This window comes from Furipterus horrens, unplaced genomic scaffold (genome assembly GCF_987537825.1).
Source record: "Furipterus horrens unplaced genomic scaffold, mFurHor1.1.pri manual_scaffold_1, whole genome shotgun sequence".
NCBI lineage: Eukaryota > Metazoa > Chordata > Mammalia > Chiroptera > Furipteridae > Furipterus > Furipterus horrens.
In genome coordinates this window covers 105,105,753-105,126,216 of record NW_028327171.1, presented here as the reverse complement: position 1 = coordinate 105,126,216, position 20,464 = coordinate 105,105,753, and the positions used below count along the sequence as shown (strand labels likewise).

The 20,464-nt window shown below is 40.6% G+C and overlaps 1 protein-coding gene across 5 annotated transcripts in view; it reads right to left on the bottom strand.

Moving 5' to 3' along the window:
- The window catches only part of STXBP5L (syntaxin binding protein 5L), a 344,728-nt gene that overhangs the window by 124,282 nt on the left and 199,982 nt on the right, over positions 1–20,464 (bottom strand). For all 5 annotated transcript variants that reach the window (XM_090265844.1, XM_090265853.1, XM_090265871.1 and 2 more), the window contains exons 15-17: positions 18,883–19,100; positions 5,560–5,732; positions 2,578–2,703 (exon numbers count right to left, since the gene is read on the bottom strand). In XM_090265844.1, coding sequence (XP_090121970.1) covers positions 2,578–2,703; positions 5,560–5,732; positions 18,883–19,100 — 517 coding nt within the window. The remainder of the gene's footprint in view (positions 1–2,577; positions 2,704–5,559; positions 5,733–18,882; positions 19,101–20,464) is intronic.

Below are 20,464 nucleotides of genomic sequence, written 5' to 3'. Positions count from 1 at the left end.
GTTTGGATGTTCCTCAAAAAATAAAAAATAGAACTATCATATGACCCAGCTATTCCACTGCTGGGTATTTATCCAAAGAAATCCAAAATACTATGGTCACTGCAGCATTATTTGCAATAGCCAAGATATGGAAGCAAATTAAGTGTTTGTCCATAGATGACTGGATAAAGAAGTGATACATATATACAATGGAATATTATTCAGCCAAAAAAAATTTAAAAAAGAATGAAATCTTATCATTTGTGACAAGATGGCTACACCTTCAGGGTATTATACTAAGTGAAATAAGTCATACATAGAAAGACAAATACCAAATGATTTCACTTATATGTGGAGTCTAAAAACCTACCAACCAACCAAATAAAACAGAAACATAGATACAGAGAACAAATTGATGCAGTGCCACATGGGTGAGGGATATGAGATGTGGCTCTAAAAGGTAAGAGGATTACAGAATACAAATTGCCAGTAATATAAACATCACAGAAATGCAAAGTACAGCCCAGGAAATATAGTCAATAATATTGTAATAACTATGTATGGTGTTAGATGGGTAATAGACTTATTGTGATCACTTCATAAGTTATATAAATGTGTAATCACTGTTTTATATCTCAATTTAATATAATATTTAATATAAACTATTTTTTTAAGTTCAATAAAAATGATGTGAGAATAATTTTTAAAAAATAAGATAAAGGCGTCTCGTTTTCTTCTCCAGAGAAGATTTGCTTATACACCAGAGTAAAGATGTGGTCTCTCTTCAGATGGGAGGATAGGTAGGTCACCAACAGACCTATTTTCATACCCGAGTTTTTTAAACTCAGGTCTTCTCTTGCAATACCACTGCACATGCAGGTACCATCTGTTCCTCAACATGTTACTCTGTTGGGACTGAGGCTCAGAGAACTGATGCAAAATGTTGCTCTAGCTGTTGTTTTTGCTGTCAACAGTGAACTGTCTCATCCAGAGACCAGTTTTCTGTCAAGATACTACACATACACATGCACACACACACACACGTGGCAAGCAACTAGCTTGTAAGGAGAGAATAATCTCAGACCCTGCACAGTTTCTGACTTAATACTTAACCCTTGGTAAATTCTTCAAAAGAGCAGAACAATCAATAAACATGGGAAAATAGTGCTACCCAGCTAGCTAAATTTTATTACATTGATCCTTGGGGCTTGTTTTCCTAGTTTAGACTTAGGCAGACTAGGATATTAAACAGCAAAGTAGTTTCCAAAGATTAACTAAAAATTGTGATTGTCCTTATTTTTTTCTCTTTCTTCGACATCTAATAGCCATGTATTTAAATGTTGCCACAAAGCCGTTGCGCTAGGGCACTATTCAGATTATATTCTGTTTCATAAGGAGGGTGAGGCACTCATGGCCAGTCTGCTTGGGGGCTGGATTTGACCAAAAAGTGGAATTAATACATTCTAACAAGAAAATAAGGTACAGACCTGGCATAACTGAATTAAAAATATTCCCAAATAATGTTAATACCAAAAAATGTCATACACACACACACACACACACACACAATTATATATGCTATATATGTTATATATAGCATATATAATGTTAATTATATATTATTATACTACATAATAATATATATTATATGTATATATACAATATGTGTATATATCAGAAATTAAGCAGCTAAGGTCTTCTGGAGAAGCCATAAATAACCAAAACTGATTTAGCTGGTAATTCATAAAGCTGCCCAAGAGCAAATACCCTGACTGGTCTCATTACATTTTATACAACAAAAAGAAAACACTAATTTCATTATTTAGAAAGTGTGAGCGGTTTTTCTTTCTCTTTTTTCTTTTTCTCACATATAAATTCTGGTTTTGTATTTGTTAAGTAAGATCAATTTATTATTGCTTTACTTTGCAGTCAAGTAAATAACATGGTAATAATTAACTATGTCTTCAAGTTATTCTTTAACAGATGGTAATAAAGTACTGTTCTTTCTAGCCCTGGCACACCCCACTATCTTGTGTTCTTTCTCTAGATTCTAGATAAATAATCCATTTATTAAAAATTCAAACTATCTTATCTTGAAAATGTCATGTGTGTCCTGCTCTGAACCTAAAAGATACAAGATTTTATCCTCATTTTACAGATAAGGAAACAAAGCACAGAAATTTAAGTAACAGAAATTTAACATCCAACAGTTAGAAAGAAGCAGAATGAGGATTTGAATCCCAAAGACTCTAACTCTAGTATGCAAAATGAAACACAAAGAGAAAAATAGAAAATACAAACAAAACCAAGAAAAATGTGTAAACATAGAAGTATACAAACAAAAAAAATTATAAGTGTAATAACTTCCTAACAGCTTGCTAACAGCATTAAGTGGGAACACTATCACAAGTTTGACATCAAGAAACAACGAATAATCATAGTTTATATTTAAATTATTATTTTTCTTGTACCATTTTTATCTAATAAAAATCCAGGTAAGGGCTTCTTTCTATATTTAAGTATTATAAAGGAAATATCTACATATATCAAACATATTAGATAAATAATAACAATTAGAAAAAACGTTTGTCTACTTACATTCCATACGCTGAGCTTACGGCAAGACTAGTAATCTGTTGCGGGGGTTCACCATCTACCCACACCAACTGAATAACAAGTTCTGCTTGATACCCTGGAGGCATCCGCACTGGCCGTGTCTTAACACTAGGAAAAGGAGAAAAAGTAAAAGTAATTCTACTAATACAGTTTAAATAAGTATGTTCATGCTTATCTTCATAATTTACACAGAATTTTCCTACAGAAATACACACCAGGCATTAAGGATGGTATGCAGGTGGACAATATCTTCTCAAAATAGAAGTCACTTGTAGTTTAGTCTTTTCTTTAAGTAGCTGTTTAGTCAGTTCCACAACTTCCACTGATCTTTATCACTTTCTTTTTTATTTTTTTGAGTATAGTATTTTTAATTAGTTATTTTTCTTATGAAATACTTGTTACATGTTTTAAAGCTATAATGCATGCAAATAAAAAAGAATAACCATTAATCTACTACCCAATGTAAGATTTCTACCTATCTAAAACATGAATTCCTGTTCTTTCCTTCTAAATTTGCTCCACCTGCACCCTTCTCTTTTCCAGTTGATAGCAACTCCTGTTCTTGTTATTCAGTTAAAAGAAAAAACCTAAAATCTTTCTTGACTAGTATCTTTCTCTCATACCTCACAGCCAGTCAATTATCAAATGCTGATAGTGTTATCTTAAAAATATATTTAGAATAACACCCCTTTTTAATTCTTTACTGCTACTATCCTAGTTAATTTGGCAAATAAAAATAATGAATATCCATATAAGTATGAATTTCAAATAAGCAACAAATAGGTGGCTGGTTTTTTTTTTGTTTGTTTTGTTTTGTTTCACAGTATGTATGTTCCACGAAATTTCTGGGATATGTTGAAACTAAAAAATGTCCATTGTTCATCTGAAATTCAGATTTAAATGGATATTCTATATTTTTAATTTCTAAATCTGCAAGCCCTCAACATCATCTCTAGTTAGGTGCAAGCATCCTCCTTACTGGTCTCCTGGCTTCTACTCTTTTCTCTCATCTCAAAATCCATGGTCAGCATAGCCACCTAAGTGATCAATTTAAAATTCACTTCTTTCTTCAAAACCCTATAGTGACTCCCCATTTAATTAGGAATAAAAGCAAAGGTCATTATTACACTGGCTCACTATTGTCTATCTGACTTCATCTCCTACTACCCTCTCCACTAACCTTGCTCCCATTATTCTATCTACACTGACCTCCTTATAAGCCAGGGACTTTAAGGCCTTTGCTCTAGCTGTTTCTTCTGCCTAGAACACTCTTACATCATGTATTCAGCTAACTCCTCAACTACATTTTGTTGGAATCTCACCCCCTTAGTGAGGCCTAGGGTGACCACCGATTTTACATACTAAAAAGCACAAAGGCAAGAAACTAAAAATAATTGCACAAATATGTGTATATTGATAAAAATTGTAACATTGATAAAAATGAAGAGTTGGGTTGTTGAAATGCTTATTTATCAGCTAATGTACACGGTAATCTAAATCCAGCAAAGGAAAAATGATTTAGGGATGGATGCTAACATATAATTTATCAAAGCATAGATTACATGCACCTCAAAAACCACTTATAATGTAATTCATAGAATAATATTCTTAGATAAGTTCTGATGCTTGGTTCCTAGGGCCTTATTACATAATAGCAGACTATGCTGATTTTTTTCACTTTAGTTCTCTTGATTATCCTTAAGATTGTCTGTATTACTTCTCAAGTCAACATTAATTCTTTTATTATGCTTTAATAATGTTATTGCTTACTTCATGACCAAATTTCGGTTGTTTTCACTGTTTTTCTCTTATCCCTATCTTTTGTTTTTAAAACATTTATTAAAAAATATTTAATCATTGGAAGACCCACATTTTAATGAAAGGTCATGTTAGTTAATAAACATTATTTTCTTGAGCTTTGTTGGGCTTTTATTTCTATTTCTGGTTTTCATTTTAACAGAAATCAATTAAATGAAGCAAAGTGCTATGAAGGGAAACTTGAATATATAACTTTAAAACATTATGAATGTTTTTCATTTGCTTACATTTTATGATGATGTGTTCTCTTTGTAGATTTTTCTCCTAGTAAACCCTGTTTTTATTTTCATTTGCTACTACAGAAAAAAAATTTTTGGAGGAAAAACAATGATTAACAACTGCTAATTCTGTGATAAACTGATTTTGCTTCTGAAATCTTATCTTTACATTTTTCATAAGTGTTTTCATAAGTGTCTAAAGTTCCTTTAGTAGCAGATTCAGATATTTTCATATGAGGCTCATAGACATTCTTTGCTTAGGCTCAATTCTCCAACCAGCTAATACAAAACACATTGATGATGAAGCAGCAGTGAGTAGTAATTTAAGAAAAGTGCGTTCTTCTATATTTGGTTACAAAAAGCATAAAAACAATACAATAAATATGACTATGGGCTTGACTAACTTTAAGTTTTCTTTGAGTATGACACTAAACTTTGTTTAGATATACTGAGAGAACATTGTTTACTATCAAATAGCATCAGTTAAAAAAGAAACATATTGTACAGTATCCTAGCAATCACGAGAGAAATTCTTTTTTTCTAACATAGCATTATTACGGTAGGTAGTGAAGTTAGTTTCTTTTCAATTCCAAGAAGGCTAAAGAAATTCCCTTAACATACACTTCCATTTTGGAAATACCAAGCAAACGGCCATGTTTGTGCCCTGACAAAAGTTTTCCCATTCTATCATAGTTATTTTTTTCTTTAGTGTCTTTCTGGGAAGGAAATAAATGAATTAGTAAGTGAAGGATGAAAATATTTGCCCTGTTCAGGGATATTCAAAGAAAAGACCAGGATACCTTGCGATAGATAGTAGATCACTTGACAACAATTTATTAAGAGAGAAGAATGATTTTACTTGGCACAGTTTAAAATAATTACATGATTAATATATAAAATTGTTTTAAAATTTGGTGGCAATTCTTACTTGAGGCATGGGATACTGTCCTTTGTTACTCCTTCACTAGACACAGTATTAGTGCTTCCAGAAAGACTCCTTGAACAGGGAAGCTGAGATGAGAGATCTGGAAATGGAGGACTTGTTTCCGGTTCTGGGGTAATAATGTCTTCAATATCATACTGAAGTCGAACCTCTAATGACTGGAAAAAAAAATCAATTTTACATTAATTAGAGTCATGATAACGAATAATCACATTAAAATAGCTGGTAATTTTTGGTATTATTTTTGTGATTAATAAGTTAAATTATAATTTATAGTAAAGCTGAGATATCCCAAACTGAATTAAATAGTGAATGAATGATATGAAGTATTAAATAGCATTCACAAAAGTGTAAAATACTTTTTAATTTTTCAGGATTTTAAGAAAAATACCTACCAGTGGAGATAATGTATTTATATAATAAATATTCCTTAAGATAATTATAAATTACAATCAAACATATGGTAAAATAAAGATAAAAATTGGTCATGTTTACTCCAGTGGAAGAGATTAAATTGATGTGTGTATGTGTTTACAAATAGTGATTCATACAAGGCATTTTATTTTTAAAGTATATTTTATTGATTACGCTGTTAAGAGTTGTCCTGATTTTGCCCCTTTCGCCCCCCTCCACTTGGTACTCCCCTTTCCTCCAGCAATCCACACCCTTAGTTCATGTCCATGGGGGCAGGTGTGTAAATTCTTTGGCTTCTCTCTTTTATGTTACAGCTGTTCAGTAGTTTACAAACAGCTGAGAAATCCTGGCCCCCTACTTCCCCTCCTATATTCTTATGATTTGTTAGAACTCTTATGAAGTTGTGTCTTGCAGAGAATCTGGCCTTTTTGCAGAGCTATCTGTCCTGCAAAGAATCCAGCTGAGCAGCCGACTACAACTGAAGATAACCCCGTGAACCTTGTCCCTGTTGCTGCCAGATGTCACATACACACCTACCTGCAGCTGCTCCACCCTAATTCCTTTCAGGGTCAGCACCATTTTGGAGACTTGGTCTTGGCCCGGCCGCCGGCAATAAACCCATTTGCTTTCCTTACTCATTGCCTCAGAGTGATTAATCTCGAATCCACAGCCGTAACATTGTGGAGGCCCCAGAGAGATCCTCTGCAGTGCAGCGTCGTATTTGGCAGGCCTTTGGGGCCCTGGGGGTCCCGGCACCTGGCCACTGGTGACGGGACTGTGGCCACATGCACATTTTGAGAGCACTCCCCCATGTCTTCGGTGGGTGTGTTGGGGCCGCCAGGCTTCCCCAAAAGCCCGGGTTAGGGAAAGCAAAGGTCAGAGGACAGCCTCGGCAACAGGTAAGTGTTGATCCTTCTGGGACAACAGGTTAACCCTGTTGTCATCTGTGGGACGTCTGTCCCTAGCCTTCTGGACGCAGAGGGGAACAATCACCTTAGTGGAAAACTGTTGAATCCTGCACAGCAGGACTCGCTTTGTTCTGGGTTGCATAGAGAGCTCTTCTGGTTCTGGGTCTGATTGAACTGCCTGTCAGCCGACGCTGTTTGTCTATATTGCGGCCGATTTGGGAACTGGATGGGAAATTGTTTAACTTCTGAGAGTGTGTGTGAGTGAATGTAGAGGTTGAAAATTGCTTTCTCCTCTTTTGTGTGGCTCCACGAATCTTGGTCTACAGAGTCTGAGTGGGCCCTAACCTGAGGTTCCTTGGCTTGTCATACAGCATCACGGCTGGTTAACCCAGACTTTACTCAGGCAGCCTTAGCTAAGACAAGCCTAAGTCCCTCGTGAGAGGAGAGGCCAGGCGGGCAACTGGGTGGCTTCCTTCAGGGAGTTCCCTACCCTTGTTTGTCTGTGCCATGAGAGGGGGAATTGCTCCTGTGCCTTGTGTTCCTGATTGTAATCCAAATTAAGTGTATATTTGTAGCAGTCGCCTTAGTTATCATGGGTGGATGTCAGTCCAAGTCCACGCCCATGGTTCTCGACTGCATGCTCCGGAAATTTTCCCCAATTCCAGGGACAAGACCCTTCTATGAGCCCTGATGCCTTAGAGATCCTCTGCAGATCAGAATGGCCCACTTTCAGGGCGGGATGGCCCCCGGGGAGGAACTCTGAATCTAGGCATCATACAGGCAGTGCACCTCATTGTTGCAAGGAAGTCCGGTCACCCTGACCAGTTCGATTACATTGACTGCTGGCAGGAACTGGCTAGGGACCTACCTGCTTGGCCCCGAAGTTGTGTAGGGTCAGAAGCCCGTAAAGTTCTCTTAGTCCAACAGCTTCAGGGCAAGGATCAGCGAGAGGGATCAAAGTCTTCTAAGCCGAGTTGTCTGCAGCCCCCTCCCTATGGCAGAGACCCCGTGTCTCTCTACCCCCAGGTCCCAGAGGTGGAGCCAGACCCCCCCAGCGGAGCCTCCTCTGAGCCGTCTGCCCTGGGGAATCCCTCTTCCGTCTTTGGCCGAGGCACCTGCCCAGCTCCGCTAATTCTTCCGGTGAGGCCCAGGCTGCCAGGCCTGTCCTCCCGTTGAGGGAGGCTGTTGGGCCCGGTCCTGAGCACCAAACCACTTATATTTATGTTCCCTTCTCCACTAGCAACCTGTATAACTGTTGAGCTCAGAATCCGTCATTTTCTGAGCAGCCCTGAGCTCTCACTAGCTTGTTTGAATCTTATTTGCCAGTCACATTGACCGACCTGGGAGGACTGTCAGCAAATCTTGATGGCTCTTTTCTCTGTTGAGGAGCGAGAATTAATTCTTAAAGCTGCTAGGGAGGATATTAGGGGCCGGGCCGTAGGAACAGAACAGGAAAGGGAGGAAGCAGTACAGGAAGTTCTACCTGCTGAGCCACTTGATTGGGACCCTAATACTATACCTGGAATGGCGGGTCTTAGAGCCCATCACCAAGCCCTCCACCAAGGGATGATTAAGGTGGCCAAGAAGCCAACTAACTTGAATAAGGTTTTGGACGTTTTTCAGGGCCCCACCGAAAGCCCATGTACACTCCCTTTGACCCAGAGGCTCCAAAACATGCCCACACCATTAATCTAGCCGTTGTAACTGAGGCAGCATCTGATATCCAAAAGAAACTGCAAAAATTAGAGGTATTTGGAGGCATAAATTTAGGCCAGCTCCTTGAAATTGCTATCAAAGTATACTTAAACAGAGATGAGGCTGACAAGAAAAGGGAGATTGAAAGGGAGAAGTGGCAAGCTAAGGTCTTAGCAGCTGCCCTTCGAGAAACCCCGATGTGCCAACCGCGGCATCTGGGAAGAAGTTCTGTAAGAAAGGAGGAGGCAAACACGGAGGGGAGTTAGCCTCAGATCAATGTGCCTATTATAAGGAAAAGGAACATTGGAAGAATGAGTGCTTCAGGCGGAGAAACAAACAACCCCCACCCAGGGTCATGGCTACAGTAGAAGGAGACTCCAACTGAGGGGGTTAGGGATCCCTCTCTTTAGGTCCCCAGGAGCCCATGGTAACAATGAATGTTGGGGGCCACCCAGTGACTTTCATGGTAGATACAGGGGCTGAAGTCTGGGCAGTGACTGCTCCTACAGGACCACTCTCTGGCAAAAGAATGAAAATCCAGGGGGCCACAGGGAATGTCACAGAGTACCCCTTCTGTGAGGCCCGCAAGGTTCACTTAGGAAAAGCCACCACCACTCATTCATTCCTCCTTGTCCTGGACTGTCCATTCCCCTTACTGGGCAGGGACCTCCTCAGAAAACTCCAGGCCCATAATTCCTTTTCTCCTGAGGCTGCAAAACTCTAAGTCTGCTCTCAAGTGGTTTTGTCTGTCACCTTCCTGTTTGAGAAAGAATACCGTCTCCTCGAAACCTCTCAATCACCTCCCGAATATGTTCCCGAAGATTTTCAGTTAAAGTTTTCCAAGGTATGGGCAGAAGACAACCCGCTGGTCTAGCAAGCCACAAACCCCCTGTTGTTGTTCCACTGCTCAGAAAGACAGCCCCGGTTCACCTCAGACAATATCCCATCTCCTGGGAGGCCTGCAAGGGCATCAAGCTTCACATAGACTGTTTGCTAAGGGAGGGAATATTGAGAGAATGCCAATCAGCATGGATACTCCTTTCTACCAGTCCAGAAGCCTGGAACCAATGACTACTGGCTGGTTCAGGACTTGAGGGGAGTCAATGCGGTGACAGAAACTCTCCACCCTACAGTGCCAAACCCCTACACTCTCCTGAGTCTCCTGCCACCTGATAGACTCTGGTATACTACCTTAGATCTAAGATGCTTTTTTCTGCATTCCCTTACGTCTGCAATCACAGGACATCTTTGCCTTTGAGTGGGAGGACCCAGAGACAAACAGAAAGCAGCAGCTCACTTGGACTCAGTTGACTCAAGGGTTTAAAAATTCTCCCACCATATTCGGGGAGGCCGTAGGGCAGGACCTCAGCCCCTTCTCAGTGGAGAATCCTCATTTAACACTCCTCCAATATGTAGATGATCTCCTCTTAGCAGCCAAGACTAAGGAGCACTGTTTAATTGGCACCTCTGCCCTCCTCGCCCTGCTCAAGAGGAAAGGCTATTGGGTCTCCTGCCGGAAGGCACAAATTTGTACCCATAAAGTTAAGTTTCTAGGGTTCATCTTATCAGAAGGGACCCAGAGGCTGTCATCCAAGTGAAAGGGGGTAGTCACCCGACTTCCTACTCCAAGATCCAAGAAGGACCTCCGTGAGTTTCTTGGGATGGCAGGATTTTGTCATCTTTGGATCCCCAATTTTGCTGCAATCGCCCGGCCTCTCCATGAGGCTACCTGAGACTCCAATGCCCCATTGGACTGGGAAGAAGAATAGGAGAGGGCATTTCAAAAACTAAAAGAACTTACCCGGGCTCCAGCCCTTGCCCTGATGGATGTCACCAGGCCTTTTAGTCTTTTTATCCATGAAAAGAAGGGGGTAGCCTGGGGAGTTTTAATCCAAACCCTTGGGCCCTGGTGTAGACCAGTAACATACCTCTCAAAGACACTAGACCTGGTGGCCCGAGGATGGCCTGCCTGCCTCCGAGCTGTCACCGCCACGGCCCTCCTAGTTAAGGAAGCCAACAAGCTCACCCTAGGGTAGGGCGTCATTGAGACCCTCCAGAGAGGTACCAGAGGGAAGTGGCTTACTGGCAGTCGCCCCACTCACTACCAAGCAACCATTCTTGAAGACCCCTGGATCTGCCTGCAGACCACCCAGGCCTTGAATCCAGCCTCGCTCCTACCCACCAAAGAGGGAGGACCAGAACATAATTGTGAGGAGTCCATAGACCAGGAATGTTCCTCCCAGCCTGGGCTACAAGACTCCCTGCTCCCGAACCCGGGCACTGTACTCTTCATGGATGGAAGCAGTTTCATTTGAGAAGGCATACGCTATGCAGAAGCGGCTGTAGTCACTCTCGAGAAGGTAGTCCACCCTGAACCTCTTCCATAAGGGTGGTCGGCCCAAAGAGCAGAACTTGTTGCCCCTCACCTGGGCATTAGAGGAGGCCACTGACAAACGGGCCACCATATACACTGACTCTCGGTATGACTTTTCCACTGTACATGTTCATGGGGCAATCTATCGAGAGAGATGACTGCTCATGGCTGAAGGAAAAGCAATAAAAAATGCTCAAGAAATCTAGGATTGCTGCAAGCGGTGTGTAAGCCAACTCAGGTAGCGGTCATCCACTGCAGAGGCCACCAGAGGGGCACCAGGGAAGTTGAGACTGGGAACCGGTGAGCAGACCAGGCCGCCCAACAGGCCGCCCTACAAGGAAGGATCATGGCCTCAGAGGGGGGAATCTATTCTCCCTGTGCTACCCCAACCTAAAGGGTCTCTGCGCTGTTCCCTGGCTGAAAATGAGTGGGCCACAGCTGAGGGCGCTACAAAGAGAGATGGATGGCTGATCCTGCCGGATGGTAGAATCTTCATTCCAAACAGTACAGGCCTACAATTAGCGGCCACCCTCCACCAGATCACACATTTCGGGAAAGGAGCGCTGGCTGCCTCTTTAGAAAAGGAATACTACATCCCTTTGGACTGTATGTACTTCAGTAGCCAAGCGCTATGTAACCTGTATCAAGAATAACCTGAGGACTGGCAAAGCTCCCCCCTTCGCAGTGCACTGGCAGGGTGCCACTCCCTTTGAGGACATTGATATAGATTTCACCAAAATTGGCCCGGCCCCAAGTGGGTATAAGTACCTGTTAGTATTAGTTTGTACTTATTCCAGATGGGTTGAAGCAATTCCCACCCGGACTGAGAAGGCTCAAGAGGTTGTAAAGGCTTTGTTGAATCTAGCTATTCCCCAATATGGGTTGCCTATTAGCATTGGGTCAGACAACGGTCCAGCTTTTGTGGCGAAGACAGTTCAGGCTATAGCCCGAGCTTTAAAAATCAAGTGGAACCTCCACACCACCTATCAACCCCAGAGTGCAGGTCTGGTAGAACGTATGAACCAGTTCCTGAAGCAAACCCCGTGAAAGCTCCACCAGGAAACTAATTCTCCCTGGCCAGACCTCCTTCTCTGGGCCCTTTTCTGGTCCCAGTGTACTCCATATACTGATGGCCTGACCCCTTTGACACCCCGGATAGGGGAGTTGCAGGTCAGGGGTGACCACACCTTAACCCAGCAACTGCAGGCCCCCCAAAAGACCCTCGCTTCAATCCAACAGCGAGTCTTGGAGAGGCAACCAATCCCTATGGTAACACCCCTGCACCCAATTAGGCCAGGGGACCAAGTTCTTATAAAGGTTTGGAAAAGACAACCTTTAGGACCATTATGGGAAGGGCCTCATACTGTTGTTCTTACCAACTCCATGGCTATCAAGGTTGCTGGTGTCGCTGCTTGGATACATCACACACAGGTCAAGTCTTGTCCAACAGGGACCCCTGAAGCAGGACCCAAAGGGACTGAGGAACCGCCAACAGCACCAATCCCTCCTTAGAGGTCAGAGCATCTCAAGCGATGGCAATGATAGGACAGTGTTCCTGGTTATTTTTATTACCTATTACTTTAGTTATAGCATTCTTTGCCACTGGACTGGCTGTTACAGCTCCAGCTGACTGGAAACTTCGTGAATGTATCCTCTTTGGACTCCTATACGTGTTTATGTGTTCTGTAATTATACTTATATACTGTCTGCTTTACTAAAGAGCAATTTAAGTCAGCACAACCCCAAGGTACTAATGGCTACTTGTGTAGCCCTTTGGGTAGTCATTGCCCTCTGTTTAGCTATTTCAGCCTCCTCGGCCCCCCTATACTTCCACATCACGTCCACAGGCGCCGGCCATATCATTGCTAAGAAAAACTGGACTGAGACTGATAAAGCCTCTCTAACCTTCACTTTGTCAGTCTGACAGCTCTTCGGCTCACATCAGCTTCAGGGAAGCTACTTTTCTTACTATCTCTGTTCTGCAAAGGAACCGAGTGCAGGCTGTGCTAGCATTGCTGATTACTTTTGCCCATACCGGGGTTGTGAGGACATAGGCTATCTCCCCAGGGACACAACTTTCTGGAAAAATAACAACAAATTCCTAAGCATCACGTTAGACCTGAAACTTGGACTCCTCATCACTATTGTGAATCCAACTGACCCTACATGGCAGGAGAGAGGACACATCTGGGGTCTAAGAATATATGACCCATATGAGAGAGATCCAGGGACTCTGCTTACCATCATGGCTAGACCAATTTCCTGACAACATATTCTCCCATCTATGCCTGGGGCCCTAAACCCCAGGGACCAGATCATTAACCCATACTGGCCATATGGGTGGCAGCCGGTCCTACAGAGACCCCCACTGGGACTTCCCCTTGTCCCAGTGAGGTGACAACCAGATTGGGTCTCAGCCTATTCGAGCTTATCGAGGCCACCCACCAGACCCTGAACTATAGCAACCTGGAGATCGCTAAGGATTATTGGCTATGTTTGCAGGCAACGCCTCCCTTCTACACGGCTCTAGGAATCACAGCTAACCTGCAACCTTCCTCTCAATCATGCAGCAAGGAGGGCTCAGTCCCACTCCTTCTCATTGGTAATGGGTCATGCATCCAAGAGAAATCAGTAAAGTCATCCTTAACGCTGGTCCAATCAGTCTGTACCCAAGAGGTATCCCTCAATGGCACTCAGACTTTACACGTCCCAAATCAGACCAGGTTTGTGTGCCCAAAGGGAATTTACTTGTGTATAACCACTAAGGATCTAGCGCTGGGTCCCTGCATTCTTACCCAAATCCTCCCTCAAGTAATTGTGTCTTCAGGGGAGGGAGGAACTTCCTTCCTCCTCCCTAAAGAAGGGGCCCGAATACGTAAAACTGCTGTTCTTCCCATACTTGTGGGGACAACCATAGCTGGATCGCTAGCTATAGGAATGGCAGGACTCGTTACCAGCCATGCCGGTCTTGCTGCCCTCACCTCTGCTGTTGATCAAGACCTCCTTGCCCTACAAGGAACCATCGGAGAAATAACAACTCAGCCAGACTCACTCACCAAGGTACTCTTGCAGAACCGCAGAGGCCTTGATCTCCTATTCATGAAGCAAGGAGGATTATGTGCTGCCCTAGGAGAAGCCTGCTGTTTCTACGCCAACCGAATGGGGGTCATCCAGAACACCTTACAGACCATCAAGGATTGAACTGACCAATGAGAATGCGAGTGCCAGTGTGATACCCCATAGTACCAGCAAATGTTCCAGTGGAACCCCTGGATAACCACCCTCGTGTCCAGCATTACAGACCCTGTAATCCTGCTCCTCCTTGCTGTTACTGTGCTGCCCTGTATCTTCAAGTATATAATTCATTGTTTGTGATTCAGCATTGAAGACACCCAGCTCCTACTCCTCACCACTGAGCCTTCCCCAGACTCAGCTATCTAGGTAGTCCCAGGACGGACTCCAAAGGTCTCATCTAGAGACTAGAGGAGGGAATGTTACTGTCGTTCGTTAGTTTACAAACAGCTGAGAAATCCCGGCCCCCTACTTCCCCTCCTATATTCTTATGATTTGTTAGAATTCTTATGAAGTTGTGTCTTGCAGAGAATCCGGCCTTTTTGCAGAGCTATCTTCCTGCAGAGAATCCAGCTGAGCAGCTGACTACGACTGAAGATAACCCTGTGAACCTTGTCCCTGTTGCTGCCAGATGTCACATACACACCTACCTGCAGCTGCTCCATCATCACTTCCTGCCGGGGTTGTTTTCCTGCTGAAGGAAAAGACCCTATATAAACCCGACACTAATTCCTTTCGGGGTCAGCGCCATTTTGGAGACCTGGTCTCAGCCCAGCCTCCATCAGTAAACCCTTTGCTTTCCTTACTCATTGCCTCAGAGTGATTAATCTCGCATGCACAGCCATAACACCTATACTATTCTTAACATTCCACTGACTATTTTGTTTCTACCAATTATGCTTCTTAATCCCTACATCATTTCCCCCATTCTTTTTCCCCCTCACAGCTTAACCCTCCAAATGATCTCCTTTATCTATGACTCTGTTCCTGTTCTGGTTGTTTGCTCTTTTGTTTTTGTTTTTTAGATTCAGTTGTTGATAGCTGTGAGTTTGTTGTCATTTTTTATCTTTTTATTAAGTAAGTTCCTTTGACATTTCATATAGTAAGGGCTCGGTGATGATGAATTCTTTTAACTTTACCTTGTCTGGGAAGAACTATCTGCTCTTCCATTTTATTTTCTTAAGTATATTTTATTGATTATACTATTACAGTTGTCCCAGTTTTTCACCCTTTGCCTCCCTCTGTCCAGTAACCCACTTCCCTCCAGCAATGCCACCTTAGTTCATGTCCGTGCATTGTGCATATAAGTTCTTTGGCTTCTCCATTTCCCATATTATTCTTAACAGCTCCCTGTCTACTTTGTTTCTACCAATTATGCTTCTTAATACCTGTACCTTTCCCCCCATTCTCCCCCTTCTTCATCCCTGATGATAACCCTCCATATGATCTCCATATTTATGATTCTGTCCTTGTTCTAGTTGTTAGCTTAGTTTGGTTTGGTTTTTTAGAATTGTCGATAGCTATGAGTTTGTTGTCATTTTAATGTTCATAGTTTTGATCCTCTTCTTTTTCTTAAATAAGTCCCTTTAACATTTCCTGTAATAATGGCTTGGTGATGAGGAACTACTTTAGCTTTACCTTGTCTGGGAAGCATTTCGTCTGCTCTTCCATTCTAAATGATAGCTTTGCTGGATAGAGTAATATTGGTTGTAGGTCCTTGCTTTTCATCACTTTGAATACTTTTTGCTAGTCCCTTCTTTCCTGCAAAGTTTCTTTTGAGAAATCAGCTGACAGTCTTATGGGAACTCCATTGTAGGTAACTCTGCTTTTTCTCTTGCTACTTTTAAGATTCTCTCCTTATCTTTAAAGTTTGGCATTTTAATTATGATGTGTCTTGGTGTGGTCCTCTTTGGGTCCAATTTTTGGGACTCTCTGTGCTTACTGGGCTTCTATGTCTAGTTTCTTAACCAAATTAGGAGAGTTTTCTTTCATCATTTTTTCAAGTAAGTTTTCAATTTCTTGCTGTTCCTCTTCTCCTTCTGGCACCCCTATTATTTGGATGTTGGTACATTTAAAGTTGTCCCAGCCCTGTGTGGTTCAGTGGGCTGAGCACAGGCCTGTGAACTGAAAGGTCGCTGGTTTGATTCCCAGTCAGGGCACATGCCTGGGTTTGGGCCACATCTCCAGTTGGGGGCATGTGAGAGGCAACCAATTGATGTTTCTCTCGCACATCAATATTTCTCTTCCTCCTCTGCTCCCTCCCTTCCCCTCTACAGATAAATAAAATCTTTAAAAACATGTTTTTTAATAAATAAATAAATAAATAAATAATAAAGTTGTCCCAGAGGTTCCTAAGCCTCTCCTCATGTTTTGTTTTGTTTTTAAAATTCTTGTTTCTTCTTTCTGTTCAGTTTGAATGTTTTTTTCCTCTTTTTGTTCCAAATTGTTGATTTGAATCCTGGCTTCCTTCCCTTTGCTGTTGGTTCCTTTATATTTTTCTTTATTTCACTTTGTATAACCTTCATTTCTTCCTTTATATTTTTGCCTTACTCTATATGTTCTCTGAGCATCCTTATCACCTATGTTTTGATAAGTTGGCTATCTTGGTTTTGTTTTGTTTTTCTGTGATTTTGTTCTGTTCTTTCATTTAGGCCATATTTCTTGGCCTCCTCAGTTTGGCAGCCTCCCTGTGTTTGCTTTTGTTTATTAGGTAGAGCTGCTTTTACTCCTTGTCTTAGTAGCATGGCCTATGTAGCAAAGGCATCTGTAAACTTTATGGGGCAGAGCCTTAGATAACTGCCAGGGTGTGGCCACTCACTCACTGCTTTGTGGCTCTGTTTGTGGTTGGGGGCTCAGAGAGGGGACAATGCCACTTCCTGGATTCTGGTGATTTACATGGCACTCACCCCATTTCCAGTCACTTCACCCACTTCTCGTATACGACTGGTGCCCTCCCAGTTGCTGCTGTGGCGTTTGCATTCATTCCAAGACCATGTGGGCCTCTTTAGTGGTGAAAATCCAGCAGTTTCTCCCACTGCCCCATGCAGTGCATGCCCTTTAAGTGTGAAAATCCACCCCAACCCTCACTGGTTTTTACAGCCAGAGGTAACGGGGATCTATCTTCCTGGTGCTGGAACCCTGGGCTATGCGGTCTGGACTGAGGCTGGGATCACTCACTCACAGGGTATCCGTCCCAATTTTTATCCACCGCACGTGAATGTTCTGCTGCCACTGCCACTGCCGCTTGTCCAAGCCATAGCGCCTCTCCACCCCATCTCTGCAACTCTGCCCCTCCTACCCATCTGGATGAATGTGGCTTCTTTAAATCCTTGGTTTTGGACATCCATATATCTTGATTTTTCTGACAGTTCTGTTTGTTTTTGAGATCTGGTTGTAATTCTTTCTATGGTTGTGCAAAGAGGTGTAGTTTGTTTACCTACACCTCCATCTTGATTGGGGGTCGTACAAGGCTTTTGAATTTTAAAAAAGCTTCCTTTAATTTTGACTTCAACTCAGTAAAAATTTTTCAAAATACATTTCATATGTCTATTTATTTGTTTTATTAGCTTAGCTCTTCCTTATTTAACTTAATTAGCTTTGTCAGAATTGCTTAAGAAAAACAAGTAATTTGTATTAAAATAAAAAATTATCCCTAGATCTTTTTTAAAACTAAAAATGTTTTTAAGTGTGTTATTATTGCATTTAATGCATTAAGATCGATTTTATATCAAACATTTGCTTTATAATGCAAAAACCAGCATTCTTGAGATTGAAAACAATTGTTTACACAAATGTCATTATTTTGTGGTGAATACAGCAATATTACCAAAATGACTGTCATAATTATCTTAAAATTCTTTAAAAACTTCTAGTGACAATAATGATTGTTAATTACTGGGTACCTATTATACTTTGACACTGTATTAGTGACTTTATATAATCATCACGGGACCCCTATAAAATTGACATTTCCATTTCTAGTTTACTATTACATTCCATTTTATTAACACAGGAAGTTATATAGATGATGAAATTAAGCCTTATCCAGACTAGTATTGACTAATGGAGTCTGTGACTTCCTGAGAGTCAAATAGTTATTAACTGGTAAAGCCAGAATTAAAATCTATGCTTATTTAACTGCAAAGCCTGGGATTTTAACTAATATATTTTAACAGGGTAATACTTTAGTTGTCAAGGTAAAAAGAGTTTTATACATGCCTGTAGTAGCTAATCTTTAGTAGGACTTTAGTAGATAATCTCTGTTTTCTGACTAAATGGTAAAATGGCCTGGGTAGAGAGGGCCCATTACTTAGAGGTGCCTTAAGTTAGATTTAATATATTTCATGAGAGTGTCATTAACTTAAATACATTATTTCATTAGTTTAAAAATTAATGTTTTGTAAGTCAATCCCATAATTATTTCTACTCTATAAAAAATGTTGATATATAGGAAATCATTAAAAACAATCTTATTGTAGTTGACACAATCACATATAGCCATTGACAAAAAAGAACTTTAAAAAAATTAATGAAGGTATAGAACAAAGCTTGAATTAATTGGACATTTATACATGAAATAATCAATAACCAATGTATATAAAACTCACAGGCATAACGCATCCTATTTAATAATAGAAAGTTTTTACAGAAAACTGTTTTTTGTCATTTTAAGCCAAACTTTTACAAATGTTATACTATATAAGAAGAATAATTTAAAATTCTATGAATTGTATTATTGGCCACATACAGCAGTGTTAGTGGCTTACAACCATACCAAGTACTAACTAAAATCTATGAAATTGCTTCCTTTTAATTAAGTGTAAAGATTAAATGTAAATGACTTACCATTATTTCTGTTGTAACTTCATGTCTGCTGAATTTATAAATTATGACATATGCAGAGACTCCCGAAACACAGAATATTCTGCTCTCCGGACACCAGTAAATCATCTGAATGGCATATGGATCTTCCTCTACAATTTCACATGTTTGTTTTCCTTCCCCTATCTTCTGTTTTTCAAACACTTTTGAAGTTTTTAGCTTGTACAGCATCTGTAGAGTTACTATAAGATATTGAAGGATAATTACTTTTTAATTTGAACTTAATTCTGTTTTGAACTTAATTCTTAAATGCTGTTGAAGTTTTTTTTCAATATATTTGTTAAAAGATAAAAGTAAAACAGACAAAATAAATTACATTTTAACTAGTAAGCATTCATTGTCATGCTTTTTATCAATACAATTTTGTTGAAGGAAGACTATAGGGAAAAAAATAAACATTTATTGAACATACACTATACACCAAGGAATATGTAAATCTTTTGTATGCATAGTCTCATGTTATCTTCAGAAAAAGTACCATGAAGCCCTGACCAGTTGGGTTAGTTTGCTGGGTGTTGTCCTGCAAAGCAAAAGGTGGATGGTTCTATTTTTGCTAAAACCAAAAATATGCCTAGGTTTTAGGTTCAGTCCCTGAATGATGCTTCTCACTCACATTGATGCTTCTCTGCTCTTCTTCATCCTCCCTTCCCCTCTCTCTAAAAATGTCCCATCAAGTATTTTTATCCTCATTTATTCAACAGAAATGCTGGAATTCAGAAAATTTACAATGGAAATACTGAACCTAATTCTCCTAAGGAGGACCCCTCAATTATTTCCTCTTGGATTACTAGATGAGAAGTTGGTGATATTCTTAGAGGGATTAGTCCCCTCAACAATTTTTTAGACCCTGCTTCAGACGAGGAACACTTGTAATATACCAGCCAGTAATAATGGGAATCTGAAAGGCTGTGTTAGGAAAGGGTGAGTTATAATTTTAAGAAACTCTGGGTTTGTGAGTTTTCAGACATATTTTTGGGGGAATATTTTTTCCATTTTAGACCCCAATGATGACTCCCCTATAAGAAAGCTCTGATTCTACAAAGGATCTTGGAGAAAAATTTTAAAAATCAGGGAGTTCTTGCCAAGTGTATAATCTGAATCTAATCATGAGAAACACGAGTAGAATTCAAATTGAAGATTTTACAAAATAACTGGCCTGAACTTACAAATATCTTTTTCATGAAATAAAGACTGAGGAACTCTTCCAGATTAAATAAAACTCAAAAAGATATAACTAAACGCCATAAATGAGCCTAGATTTTCTTTTGTTATAAAAGATGCTATTGGGACAGTTGGCAAAACTGAAAAAAATCTGGAGGTTAGATAGTTTTATATAAATATTAATCTGATTTTAATAACTATAACTTATATAAAAGAATGTATTTGTAGGAAATGTACACTAAGTGTTTAAGGACATTCAGTATCAGAGGAGCAGCATATCTGCAGTTTACTCTTAAGCGATTACAAAAAGTTATGTGTATGTGTAGTGAGAGTAAGGGGTGGGGAGCAAGAGAGCATGTGCATGAACATAAGTATAGGAGTAACA